This window comes from Brassica oleracea, chromosome C2 (assembly GCF_000695525.1).
Source record: "Brassica oleracea var. oleracea cultivar TO1000 chromosome C2, BOL, whole genome shotgun sequence".
NCBI lineage: Eukaryota > Viridiplantae > Streptophyta > Magnoliopsida > Brassicales > Brassicaceae > Brassica > Brassica oleracea.
The window spans coordinates 14,054,108-14,068,253 of record NC_027749.1 but is presented as its reverse complement, the minus strand read 5'-3'; the positions used below and the strand labels follow the sequence as shown (position 1 = coordinate 14,068,253).

General features: G+C 33.0%; 2 protein-coding genes across 5 annotated transcripts; both read left to right on the top strand.

The window, feature by feature from the left end:
- Positions 1 to 2,946: 2,946 nt before the first annotated feature.
- LOC106319578 (trehalose-phosphate phosphatase A) lies at positions 2,947 to 6,594 on the top strand. Of its 4 annotated transcripts, none has more exons than XM_013757953.1 (12): positions 2,947 to 3,156; positions 4,136 to 4,519; positions 4,611 to 4,754; positions 4,863 to 4,934; positions 5,009 to 5,134; positions 5,211 to 5,267; positions 5,378 to 5,479; positions 5,561 to 5,638; positions 5,733 to 5,802; positions 5,882 to 5,952; positions 6,043 to 6,138; positions 6,222 to 6,594. In XM_013757953.1, the coding sequence occupies exons 2-12, from the start codon at positions 4,244 to 4,246 to the stop codon at positions 6,270 to 6,272; spliced, it is 1,143 nt and encodes a 380-aa protein (XP_013613407.1). In that variant the 5' UTR covers positions 2,947 to 3,156; positions 4,136 to 4,243; the 3' UTR covers positions 6,273 to 6,594. The 4 variants fall into 4 exon arrangements, with proteins under 4 accessions (XP_013613407.1, XP_013613425.1, XP_013613415.1 ...); XM_013757971.1 differs by lacking the exon at positions 2,947 to 3,156 and adding an exon at positions 3,544 to 3,565; XM_013757961.1 differs by lacking the exon at positions 2,947 to 3,156 and adding an exon at positions 3,621 to 3,735.
- A 4,385-nt stretch (positions 6,595 to 10,979) lies between these two features.
- On the top strand, positions 10,980 to 13,238 carry LOC106326349 (4-substituted benzoates-glutamate ligase GH3.12-like). The gene is made up of 5 exons (XM_013764348.1): positions 10,980 to 11,046; positions 11,192 to 11,503; positions 11,611 to 11,712; positions 11,799 to 12,580; positions 12,676 to 13,238. The coding sequence occupies exons 2-5, from the start codon at positions 11,217 to 11,219 to the stop codon at positions 13,236 to 13,238; spliced, it is 1,734 nt and encodes a 577-aa protein (XP_013619802.1). The 5' UTR covers positions 10,980 to 11,046; positions 11,192 to 11,216.
- Positions 13,239 to 14,146: the final 908 nt, after the last annotated feature.

Sequence of the window (14,146 nt, the reverse complement as noted above, 5' to 3'; positions counted from 1 at the left end):
AAAAAATTATTCAATGAAAATAAAACCAAAATCTAAAAATTTCAAGCCTCAACCGCCACTTTCAACCATCAACCTTCATGTAGTAGATAGTTATTGCAGATGTTTAATAATATCTTAGTGTACTTTGGCTACATATCAGGAATTGAAATCATGTTTGGTACAAGTTCTTTTTTGGCATTTTGAATGTTTCGGGTTCTATCGGATATCCATTTAATTTTGGGTTCGGTTCGGATAATACCCATAACCCGAAATACCATAAAACAAGATCCATTCGGTATTTATGTCGGGTTCGGATCTGTTTGGATTCATTTTCATCGGATCGGGTTCGGTTCAGATTTTCGGGTTCGGTTTATTTGCCCAGTCCTATTATAAAGTTTTTTTTGGAAATGCTCCAAAGTGTTTTCCTTTTAATATTTGAGTTTCTGATATTTTATTTTTAAAAATAGTTGTTGAGGCCTGACGGATGGTCAAAGAGAGAAGCAGAAACAGCGGCGTTAAACGAGAAGATTCTGACTGCTCAATTTCAATTTCCAAAAGATCTTCCTATTTTTATACTCTATTACTATTAAAGTTAAATAATAATCTGTTGTTGACAAAAAAAATCTGCTAGTGTTTCCCTTCATTATAAAACAATTACTTAACTTAATTCATATAATTCTACATGTAGTGATTAAAAAAGGTAATTAGAAATTGAGGATCCAAGTATCCAACTGTGACGTGGTCCCGCAATCTTCCCTCATTTGGTACCTAGTCGAACCTTGCATCTCCTCGAAAAGCCAAATCTCTTCTTCTTCTTTCTTTTACAGTTACATTTTCCACTTCCAAAATGGTTCTTCTACTTTGTCGTCTTCTTGTCAGAATCTTTGGCTGTCTTTGTTAAACTACACTAGCTCTCGTCAAAACTTAATTTGACCCGACTTTTTTTTTGTAACCAGTTTGACCCGACTTTTCTCCTTTAACTTCTTACCTTTGGATTTTTATATATACATCTTACGTTGAATATAAAATAGTGTTCAACAAAAGTAATACCTCCACATGTATATGAATTTTACCTACACCGTAATCCAATTTGGTCAACTGAAGGATATACAGTAACAATAGCCATTTTTTACTCGTTAAACTGAATTACATTTGATAATTTTACGAAAATGTTGTATGGCCAAATTATACAATTACTCCATTTGATTTGGACAAGCTGCCTGTTTATATTTGACATTGACATAGGGTCTGCATATTAATAATATCATTATTATTAGTTTTTGTTTTGAATTTCAAAGTATTGCTCCCCCTACTAAAAAGTTGATAACATAACATGTACACTACATTAGTCAGCTAGAAATTGGTGGGAATTCAGGGCCGGCTTAGATGAGGAGCGGTCGGTGCGACGGTCCCAGGGTCCACTCCATTTTAATTTTTTTGTTTTTTACTTTTATTGACATATTGTACTAAATTTAATTTTATATAGTATAATAAAATGTGACTGCAAAATTTTAATCAAAAACTCAAATAAAACAAGCATATTAGTTAATTTATATAAATAACTTTAATAATATTTTAAAAATATTATAAATTAATAATCAAAGGGCCTAAGTTTGGGGCCTAATTTTTTGTTTGCACAGGGACCCTTACGTGTGTAGAGTCGGCCCCGGTGGACAACCCTTTATTAAATAGGCTTGGAAAATAAAAATATAAAGAAGCTTATAGTGTTAGCTGCCCTAGTAAGAACCAAATCTGGAAATTAACAATGCGAGTATGTTTTTTTTTTAAATGCTCATAATCGTTTCTGCGTCTTGTTGAGAAGGAAGCACAACAGTAAAAACCACAAGAACGAAAAAAACGAAGTAAAATAATGGGATAATCTAAGAATCATGTACTAAGAACCCTGCGTTAATAACAACGGTGTTAGACAATTTTGTGCAGCAATCGCTATATTAGTTTAATATTGGTCACATGGAGCCCATGTCGACTCCACGAGAGCCGAGAGGTCCCTCCTGGTTTTTGGAACTGAGCCGGGAAAACGACTTTATTATTAACATTATTAAAAGAGAGATTAAAAAAAACCGTCACCGACCTCATCACTCATTACTCACCAGCTGCGTCCGAGAGCGACCGCACCAGGCAACCCATCTCATGGTAGTGGGATCCACCATCCGACTTGTCCACGTCAGACCTGACTCGACTAATCTACTCGTCAAGTTTTGAAATCAGCTGCCAGCGCCGTAGTTTGGATTCACAACGTGGGCCGCCAAAATGATCACGGCGTTTCTACACGCGCTACAAGTGTTCCTTTTATCCCACGCTCTAGTATCATTTGATGTGTAGTGAACACGCGTACGCCACCTAGTTGTTAAACAAACCGTCGGGAGAGAGCTTTTGAATGCGAAAAGGTTATTGTTTTAAAATATGAAAAGTGTAATAATTATTAATAGTTTTCATAAATAGTGTATTTGCATTATATATTTTATCAATTAATCAAAACTGCGATACTTTTATTTCTCACGTAAAATTAACCATAACTAAATTTTACCGTATTTTTATTTGGACAATTTTCTCAAATAAATTTTTTTAAAATTTTGTCACAAAAGTAAATTCAAAAAATAAAATGACCAAAATAGATTTTTTTTATTTTAATTTTTTTTTAATTTGAAATTCTATCCCAAAACTTCACCACTTAACTCTAAACTTTAAGTATATATTATTAGTTAACTCTTAGGTATAAGTGCATATTTACTCTTTAATAAAATTTATTTTGATTATTTTCTTATTTAAAGTCTATTTTTGGAAAAATAAATAAAAAATGGCTAAATGAGAATTTTTCTTTTTATTGCATCATTTATATTACCAAAATCTCGAACTCTTATGCTAAATCAGAAAAAGGTAAAAATATGGACAATTTTTTGGGGATAGTTTCTGCGATTTTCTCGGGAACTTATAAAGGTAAAAATATGGACCTTTCGCAGTTTTTTGTTCTTTGTTCTCTGCAAATCTTAAAAATTATTTTCTCTCCTCCCCATTTATTTTCTGTGTCCCTTATTTGATTGCTGAGAAACCGCCAGAGAAAAACCCCCATCTCTTTTAAAGATATTTCCTCTTCTTCCCGTTGTTTCTGCTTTCAGTTTCGAAGCATTTTTTCTCAGGAATTTGCGTAGCTTAAAGGTTCGTGTTTTCACTTGTAAAAATTACACATTTAACAATTTATCCCCTCTCTGTTCTTTGTTATGAGCTTGGACTCGTTTAACAATATGATAAAATGCCTGACCCAGTTTTAAGAACTTGATTTTTTTTAAAAAAAATTCTTCTGGTTTTTCTTTTAGAATGGGTACTTTGTTCTGTGGGTGGATTTTGGTTGAGAATGACAATGATTTGTCAAAGCTTCACGCGCAATAGTGGTGGTGGGTCTTAACATGTTTTCTTAATTGTCTATATCCTTGCAAGTGTGTAAATTGTTTCCTTCGAAACAATACAAATATGTATATTAATTGGCCATACTGTTTTCAATTTTTATATATATATTTGCCTTTTCTGGAATGTAATTTTCACAACACTAGTTTCTCTCCAAGCGTGTGTATGTATTTGCAGAACCATTATGTGTGTGTGCCTGATTATATGTGAGGTTATGAATTTTTTGGCTCTGTCCTTGAGCTTCATATAATGGTCAAATGGTGAAGGATTTGAGATTTATTTATTTTTATCTCATTAACTCGGAAGAAATTCTAGGACAAATATTCCCAAATTGTATGCCTTTGGTAGCAACAATCATAGAAGTTCTATTACAAATCTCTCTCTCTCTCTCTGGTGTTAACTCTTTGCAATTTTTTTTTTTTTTTTTAAGTTAACTCTTTGCAAAATTCTATTACAAAGTCAAGTCTTTCCATGAATCATGTTGTTATCTTGGTTAACCTTTCATAGCAACTGTCAGCAAAATACAAAAACAGGAATCTTTTTGTTTGTTTCTCATTTTTGATTAATAAGCTTGAGGCCAATATGGTACTCTGTGGTATACAATGTTCTCCTGTCCTAGCTTAAGAGAATGCTTTCAAAATATTTAATTTCTTGAGTCAGCAGGATAATTTCTCTAAGTATTTTTCAAGTCTAAACTGGTTCTATTTCTTCTTGGCATCTTACATTATTTCAGGGTCCTTGAGGAAGAGGATTCTTAACTGAGTTGAAAATCGAGTAGAGGCTTCTTTTATATCCACTGTCCGTTGAAGGAACTTGAGGATATATAACATCTGGTCTTGTTATGGAGATAAAATCTGGTCACTCGTCTCCTGTAATGACTGATTCTCCACCGATAAGCAACTCAAGATTAACCATTCGTCAGAATAGACTACCATGCTCATCAGCAGCGTTCTCAGAGAACAACAATCTTTTGCTAACCGTTCCCAGAAAGAAAACTGGGATTCTTGATGATGTCAAGTCTTGTGGTTGGCTCGATGCAATGAAATCTTCTTCTCCTCCCCCAGCAATACTTAACAAAGACAGCATTAACAGCGATGCGAGTTACCGCGAATGGACGGTCTGTGTCCCCTTACGGTTTCACTTTTATTACTGAACACTGCACCTCTGTTTTGATATTGATTATCTTCGTCGATCTATCTTATATTTAGCAGCTCAAGTATCCATCAGCTCTTACTAGTTTTGAGAAAATCATGAGTTTTGCAAAAGGGAAAAGAATAGCATTGTTTCTTGATTATGACGGGACACTTTCGCCTATAGTTGAGGAACCTGACTGCGCTTACATGTCAAGTGCTGTAAGTTGTGTGTTTAACTTCTCTTTGTTTCAATTTAAATGCTAAAAAAAAAAAAAAAAAATCAAAATCTGGGCCATCATCATTAGCCTAATGAATCATCCTGTTTAGATGCGTACTGCGGTGCAAAACGTTGCCAAGTACTTCCCAACCGCGATCATTAGTGGAAGAAGCCGTGATAAGGTAATCTCTACTTATCTTCAATCTTCCTCAGCAAGAATGTAATAATCAATAATTTTATTTTATTTTTGGTTCAGGTGTATGAGTTTGTTGGACTGAGTGAACTTTATTACGCCGGAAGCCACGGAATGGACATCATGAGTCCTGCAGGAGAATCTTTAAACCATGAACATCTCAGCCGTACTGTATCAGTTAACGAACAGGTTTTTGTTTTCTTGCTTCTTTTGTTTGTTTTCTGACAGTTCAGATTCTTGAAATGTGATTTTGGCAAAATTTCAGGGGAAAGATGTGAATCTATTCCAGCCTGCTAGCGAGTTTCTACCGATGATTGATAAGGTATATTCACAATACATTTTCTAATGTATAGTTTTAAGTAATAACAACATCATACTTTTTTTTTCTTTTTGGTAAAAACCAACATCATACTTGATTGTTTATACTCTCAGGTGCTTTGTTCGCTTGTGGAGATTACAAAAGATATCAAAGGGGTGAAAGTAGAAGACAACAAGTTCTGCATCTCTGTGCATTACCGCAATGTAGAAGAAAAGGTTTTTTTTTTTCACAGTTCAATAGCCTGTTTGGTTCTCTTAAACGGATACACTTTTCTTTAATATCTCTTCTGTTTACAGAACTGGACATTGGTTGCACAACGCGTTGATTATGTCATTAGAACATATCCAAAGCTACGTCTAACACATGGCCGGAAGGTAAAAACAACATCTGAACCTCTAGTGTATATCTCAACAAAACAAGTTCGAATAAATTTCAACAGTTTTGATTTGTATCTTATGGGTTAAAAAGGTTTTAGAGATCCGTCCAGTTATTGACTGGGACAAAGGAAAAGCTGTGACATTTTTACTCGAATCTCTTGGTAAGTTAAAATATATCTTCTCCTCTGCTTCTTCTGAACTGAAACTTGGTTTAGCCATTGAGACCAAAACATTCTTCAGGCCTAAACAACTGTGATGATGTTCTTCCAATCTATGTCGGGGATGATCGAACAGATGAAGATGCATTTAAGGTTTATTTTTATATATAACCCATTTTTTTAGTTAAAAACAATTCCATAAAAAAATAAATAGTTTTGACTTAAAGGTGCAAGTAATGTTAGGTGTTACGAGATGGACCAAACCACGGTTATGGTGTATTAGTCTCTGCTGTGCCTAAAGACACCAATGCCTTTTACTCCCTTCGTGATCCATCCGAGGTAAACTAATAAATCTCTTTACTGAATACTTGAGCCTAAGGTTATGAGTTTGATTTTGCTGCAACATTCAATTTATCTATCAGGTGATGGAGTTTCTGAAATCATTAGTGACATGGAAGAGATCAATGGTTTAGTAGAAGAACAAGAAGATGAAGTAGAAGAAAATAACTATATAATATATATTTTTATATATGGAAGTTAGAAAATTATTCTTGTTATACAGAGGGAATGGAGAAAGAGATGATGCAAAAGTAAAGCATTTAGTTTTCTTTCTTGGTTGATTTTTCTTGAAGTTGCTTAACTACAGTTGAGATTTTAATGTAAGGGCGGCGTAGGAAGGAGAGATCACATGAAGGCTTAAAACATGCCGGAGATCCTTTTCCCTATCAATCTCTCATCATCATTTTCCTCTGAAACTGTAAATTCTTCTTTCAGTTCTGGCAACAGTTTATCATATTTACTAAATCGCGGCTTAAATCAAATGATTTGTTTCATTCTGTTTTAACATTTTTATTTAATTTATGTGAAACAATGAGTTATGTAGTTGTAGGATAAATTGCCGCATAACGTTCTCACTCAATCAAATTTAAGCAGATTTAGTTTTGCAGAGAAAATAAAAGAAGTTATAACTTGTTGATTGATTGAGATATTTGTCAAGTTTAAAGTCTTATAGTTTTGTGGCATGCAACTTCGATCTACTTTAATAGCATCTCAAACTCATTGTTACTTTTAACTTTATAATAGCATTTAGAGGTAATTTAGTCCAACTCATTGTTATTTTTTCCTCAGAAATAAAGATTGCTGTTTTTAAAAAACAATGAAGATTGCTATCTTTCCTCTATATTTAGATAAGAAATAGCAATAGACATTTAAAGTGATGCTATTATAGGGGAATAGATTGGAGCACATTCTATCTCTATTTTAGAGCAAAAAAATAGCAATATACATTGGAGATGGTCTAACTTAGTAGATGTCAGTCCTCTTGGATGGTAACGTTTAAATCATGATTCAAAAATACTAAATGATTTTCTAACAAAGCAATAGAATTTCCAGAAAGTACAGTTGTAAATTTGTAGTTATAAAAAATAATACAAGGTTTTTCTTCGTATGTTTAATTATAATTGGCAGCTTTATTCTGATGTTTTAATTCTCCATAGAATTTATTTAGTAGATTGTGGTGTTTGTTAATCGTTAGAAGTTAGCTACAATCAGAAGTACTCGTATTATCTACAAGAGCTTATGGGGTGAATGACATGATGTCAAACGAGTTAGTCTATATGGGGCATGCATATTCTGTATATTGAAATCTCATTTTCTAATTTTGATATATGAGGCTCCTCTCTCATTTAAGACGTAAACATAATTGGTTTTAACTTTTATTGGATCACATAACTTTCTGTGTCAATAGTGTTGAGCATATGCTTTTCTGAAGAAGTGATTCACGGAGACAATAAAGAAGCTAACAATTTTTAAGATAATGGAGACGTAGGCACTCTTGAATCTCAATAACAGTTACATTACTAACTAGACAAATGTAGTGGGAACTGAAAGTCAAAGATGATAGCGAGGCTCTTTAGATTTTTCTCCTAAATGGCTTGTTAGTTTTAGGAATTTCATGAACTTAATGTAAAACTCATGGTATACTAGGATGGCTTGTAATATTAAAATCTAAAGTAATTATATAGAACCTAGATTTTTTAGATTTCATAAACTTAATGTCAAACTGATAATGTCAGACTCATGGTATTCACAGATTTCTACACCAAGAGGGCTTGTAATAAGAGGGCTTGTAATATTAGGATCTAAAGTAATTAACTAGAACCTAGGATCATAGGACAATCAAGAGATCTGAGAGTGTAATTACGATTAATGGAACCTGAATTCTGTTGGACTAAATACATGTGGATCGAACCTGATGAGTCATGCTATTTTTGAGTGCCCACCTGCTGTGTAGGCATGAGCATTATCAAAAACACATTTGCATCTGAACATTTTCCTAGTCTAAGTGTCTATGCCAATATTTACTATGTTTTTCTGGCGAAAAATTAGTATTGAAGACCCTGACATTGATGGAAATCCTTATCTTTGTGTAATATGGTACTTATGGAAAGGTAGAAATGATAAGTTATTCAGAAGAATTGACAGATATCCACATAACTTATCAGACATGCGGAAAAAGAATGCTTAGCATGGTGTGAGGCAAATTCATCAGTTTCAGTTTCTGAACAAATCCCATATACTATTTATTCACAAGTCATATGCTTACATAATATATGTCTGGTGGATGGTTTTTGGAACCCTACTTCGCAATTAGTTGTTGATGGGTCTTGAAGGATACAATCCGGAAAAATCCAACTTATGGGTACCATAAATCAAAGAACGAGAGAATCAACGCTGCATTCAGAGCTAGAAGCTCTAAGCTGTGCAATGGAAAACATGCTGTGTCACTCTCTGCCTACCAGGTTTTGAACCATATTGAAAAAATTGTTAACAATGATTGGGAAGCGTGTAGTGTGGCCAAATTTTTCTACGGAGCTAAAAGAGATAGCAGTTTTGCAAAGGATATTTCATCATTTCAAACTTATCTATATACTTCGATCTCATAATGTAATTGTGATTTTTTTAGCTATAGGAAACTGTTCTTTCTTGGTTTCTATTCCGGTATAGTTACATGTGTCACTTCAAAGTTTGAGTAATAGAGTCGTATTTCGTTGTAAAAAAAAAAACTTTTGCCAACATGTTTAAAATACAAAATTTTAATTAATTTTTAAAATATTTGAATTTCTGGTTTGTTTAAAATTACAGTAACCTTCATTTTTAAGTTTTTAATTTATTTGAATTATTATTTTTATTTGAATTCTTGTTATTATAGTTGATTTTAAAATTATTTTAATTTTATTTTACTAATTTTGTTGATTAATTACTAATAATTTTGTAAAAGCAAATCATCTTTTTTTTACCAGGAAATGAACATAATCGATCATACTATTGATGTGATGAACACACAACTTAGTTTCAAGGTTTAATCTGTTACTAAAATTGGTTTTACTGTTTGAAGTTTTAAATGTCCAAATTAAATGTTTAAAGTGCTAATTTTAACCAATTTCATGGTTTAAAATGTTATGTTCCCTTCATCTATTCTAATTTTCCAAACTTTGTATATGATCCAAAAACTCGTTGCTTTAAAGTTACAAAAGGTCATTGCTTTGTATTTTTTTCATGCATTTGAATAAATAACCTTTATCAAAAAGATGGTACATAAAAGTATTTTATAACTTTTACTAGACATGCTTTGGTATGAAGATACAATTATACAATTGCAATTTGTTCAATAAAACCCGGGCCATATCTGAAACCCGTCAACACCTGAAAGTCCCACATGCATAATTATGAGAATTTGATTCTGTAAGTTAATACTAGGCGACAACATTAGACAGTATATAACTGATTAAGCATAATAATCCGGATTAACGAGGTGTAGCTCCATTTTTCAAAAGATTACGAGACTTTTCTTCATGGGAAACTGCATATATTTCAGATTACTAAAGTCCTGTTCGTTTTATCAGCTCTGCCAAACGCCGCAGCGACTCAAAATTCTCTCTATGGTTACGGAAAACACAGCACCGTCAAGATAAAACGGATCTGATTATTAAGTCGCCGCGGCAAATAAAAACCAGTAAACACGACGCTAAAAATATCAGCGACTGCGGCAACTCCGATTTCCTTCCCTTGATTATCAGTTTGTGTTTGTTTTAGTTTCAACATCAATGAATTTACTTCCATTACAGTGTAATTATTGGCCGCAGCCGCTGGTCGCTGCGTCTTTAAAACGAACAGGGCTTAAGTATATTTACAAATGTGAAATGTGAGCCAGAGTGGAGACACGTGCATTCGTTCAAACGTGCACCTTACGTAAAGATAGGTCATAGGTTGGTGAATGGGAACTTGATCTAGGGCCTGACTAACCCCGGTCTTTTAACCGGGATTTTTAACTCATGATTTGACATTTTTTTGTTTTTTTACACCTTTCAGATAAGAGACGGCTCTTATATCTTTTATTTAAGAGATGGTTCTTATCTTTTCTTAGTTAAAATCTAAGAAAAGTTAAGAACCATCTCTTACCCGAAGATAAGAACTCTAAGAGACCGGGGTTAACGATAATCTTCTCTCACGCTCACACGCATCACTTTAATCCCGTACAAACAAAAAACATATTGTTTTAGCTTACCATATCTTCCGTATCATTTCACACGTTTTCCTAAGATGTATTCCCTCAGCTTCCTCCGTTCATAAAATAGGATTTTTAGATTTTTATTTTGTTTCACCTTTTTTTTTTACATTTTTAAATTATTTTTGTATATATTTTTAAAAACATTAATTAAAAATATTTGAATTAATTAAATATCATTGATTGATATTTATTAAAAACACATAATAAAAAAATAATTATAAATATTTATTATATTTTTAATATGCGTGAATAATCTATAAAAAATTTACTCCAGAGGAAGGCAAAAAGTAACTAACTTTTCGTAAAATCTAGTCACACAAATAAAATCGTGTTTCCCGCTTCAGCTTTTTTATCGTTGAAATATTTTAATAAACATTGAACGTTCTTCACAAGCTATGTGATTGTACATATTTATTTATATGATTTTGTCTGAAAATTAAGATTTGAATATACATAACTATTATTTCTCTAACGATCCATTAGTAAGAGCTTATTAGTCGACATGTGGTCAATGTCATGTGTTAAAGTTGAAAGATTCAAAATTTTAAAATAATAGTTAATAATCACTATATAAGAAGGCCAAGCCATGTTTGGATATTGCCATTGACGTGACTCAAATCAGAGAGTTCCGGCACAGCCAAATATCAAATTGGCTGAAAACGCCATACAAATAGAAGGTTTGTTTGTTTTTTTACTCACATAAATTAGCACTATATCAATATTTATGGCATTCCCTATTATGCTGAGCGGTTTCACTAACTACCAACTTGTACGTACAACTCAATAATATTGTGAGCCGAGAGTGCAACTTTTTGGTTTCAGGTGAGCTAAGGTAAGAGAACCAAATATGAGTTTGTGCTCTGATATCTGTGACAAATTAGACGAGAATGTTTTGGAAGAGTTGACGTCCAATGTGAAGCAAGTACAAGACAATGTATTGGAGGAGATACTCACACTTAATGCTGGAACTGAGTATATTAGGCGTTTTCTCCATGGGAGTTCTGATAAGGAGCTTTTTAAAAAGAACGTTCCCGTGACGACGTACGAAGATGTAAAGCTTTATATCGACCGTGTTGCAAATGGAGAGCCCTTTGATGTTATTTCTGGGAAACCCATTACCGGTTTCCTACTAAGGTAGTCTCTTGTTGTATAAAGCAACTTTACCCACTGGCAACTGATTAATTATTATGTGATCAAACCTATGTTTGAGAGTCTTAATTCTCTAATTTTTTTTATTGTAGTTCCGGAACTTCTGTAGGAAAACGGAAGATGTTTCCTCGTAACAACAAATACTTGGAAAACTTGAAATTCATCTATTTTTACCGCTCGCTCGTTATAACCAAGTAATGATGGAAACATGTGTGTCTTGTTTTAGTAAACAATAATGTATTTGTAAACTATATGATAAATTATTCTTTTGGATTCATAGGCATATCGATGGTCTTGAGCATGGAAAGGGAATGGTGTTTAACTTTTGTACACCAGAGCGGAATACTCCCTCTGGTTTGCCAGCTTCGTCTGCGACGACGAGCTTCTTCAAGAGTGATTACTTCAAGAACCGACCATCATATTGGCATTGGTCATTCACAAGTCCTGACGAAGTCATATTGTGTTCAGACAACAAACAGAGTTTGTATTGTCATCTCCTGTGTGGTATAGTTCAAAGAGACGAGGTTGTGAAGGTAGGTGCCGCCTTTGTTTCTATCTTGGTCCGTGCAATTACTTTTCTTGAAAAATTTTGGAAAGAAATTTGCACTAATATCCGTTGTGGTCATCTTAGCGAATGGATCACTGATATTAGCTGTAGGGATTCTGTATCAAAGATCCTTGGAGAACCTAATCCTGAATTGGCTGATCTCATCGAAAATGAATGCAACCAAAAATCATGGGAAGGTATAATTCCAAGACTTTGGCCTAAAACCAAATTCATCGAAAGCATTGCGACAGGCCAAATGGCTCAGCACATCCCAACATTAGAGTTTTACTCTAACAATCTGCCTTTGATTTCTTCAAGTTATGTTTCTTCGGAAACTATGTTTGGGATTAACATGAATCCTTTGTGCAAACCACAAGACGTGTCATACACATTTATGCCTAACTTCTCATATTTCGAGTTCTTACTTGTTGACGCGGGTGACAAAGTAGAAATTGTTGATCTTGTGGATGTCAAGTTAGGGAACCATTACGAGCCGTTGGTCACAAATCATTCTGGTTAATCAAATTTTTACGTGGAGAAAATGTATATATATATATATATATATTATCATCTCAACTAAGATATTAATATTGTTTCTTTTTTTTGCTAGGCCTACACAGACATAAGATGGGTGATGTTTTACAAGTGACTGGATTTTACAATAGTGCACCTCAGTTTAGGTTTGTGCGGAGAGGAAATTTGGTTCTGAGCGTTCATTTGGAGATAACTACAGATGAAGATCTTTTAAATGCGGTGACACATGCAAAGATGGTTCTTGAATCATCAAATTTGATGTTGATTGACTTTACAAGCTATGCTGATGTATCTACTACTCCAGGTCATTATGTTCTCTACTGGGAACTCAAAGGCAAATACAACAATGACATTGCTGAAATTGATAACAAGGTTTTAGTAGAATGTTGTTACGTGGTGGAAGAGTCCTTGAACAATTTTTACAAAGAATTTAGGAGCAAAGACGGATCAATTGGAGCTCTAGAGATAAGGGTGGTGCAACAAGGAACTTTCGATTCTCTTATGGAGTTTTTCATTACCCAAGGTGCTTCTTCAACTCAATACAAGACACCCATTTGCATCAAATCTTCCGAGGCATTAGCGATCTTAGAAGAAAAAGTTCGATCTAGGTTCTTTACCGATAAGGTTCCCTTTCTTTAGACTTTTCGTCATGATTTTTATCATTTTGCATGCGTTGAAATAAAGTTTGTGGAAAATAACATGAGAGGAGACAAAACTCATGCTTTTCAATCTTATTTTGAAGTATACTTTTCATATAACTAGTATTTTATTAATAAAACCGATCACAATGACAGATGTCATATAGTTTTTAATAGAGATTACACAAAGTGCAAAACTTTAAGAAACTCAAAAGAGAAAAAGATATAAAATCTAGCGCTTTGATATATATTCCATTTTGAAAGATTAAATTAGCCTAGCCACACACACTTCTATTATTGAGCATGAAGAAAATGGAGTGAGTGAGTGAGTGAAAACAATATCGAAAATATCCTGACATCACACGAGATGTTGAAATAGAATGTGTGTGCTCATCATGTTTCAATGTATTTTCAAGAATTTACTTAAGACAACCAAATATCGCCTAGACATAATTTAAGAAATAATTTTTCAAATTTTGTTTGTCATCTCTGCAATCACCGTCACTAAGGCTATGTACAATGGTTGTATAAATTCAATATTCTAATTTACATTTTTTCACTATCCACATCATCTTCTATTTCTTCCACCCATTAATTCAACACATATACAAATTTTGTCTATACAATGGTTTTGTTTAAAAAAAAATTCAATACCACAATTTCAAAATGGACTGTAATTAAAGTAAATATTTTAAAATGACATAGTTTTAATAATTTTTATTTTATATTTTTATTCTTTACTATTTTCAGAAAATAATATTTTTTTAAACAAATATGAAATGACATAATTGAGTTCATAATTAATATTAGTAAAAATAGAAATTATAAGAAAAATTGACATTTTTATTCTATATCCAAATGAAATGAAACTAGTATCTATTTATAGATCATTAAAAATACTAAATGTTA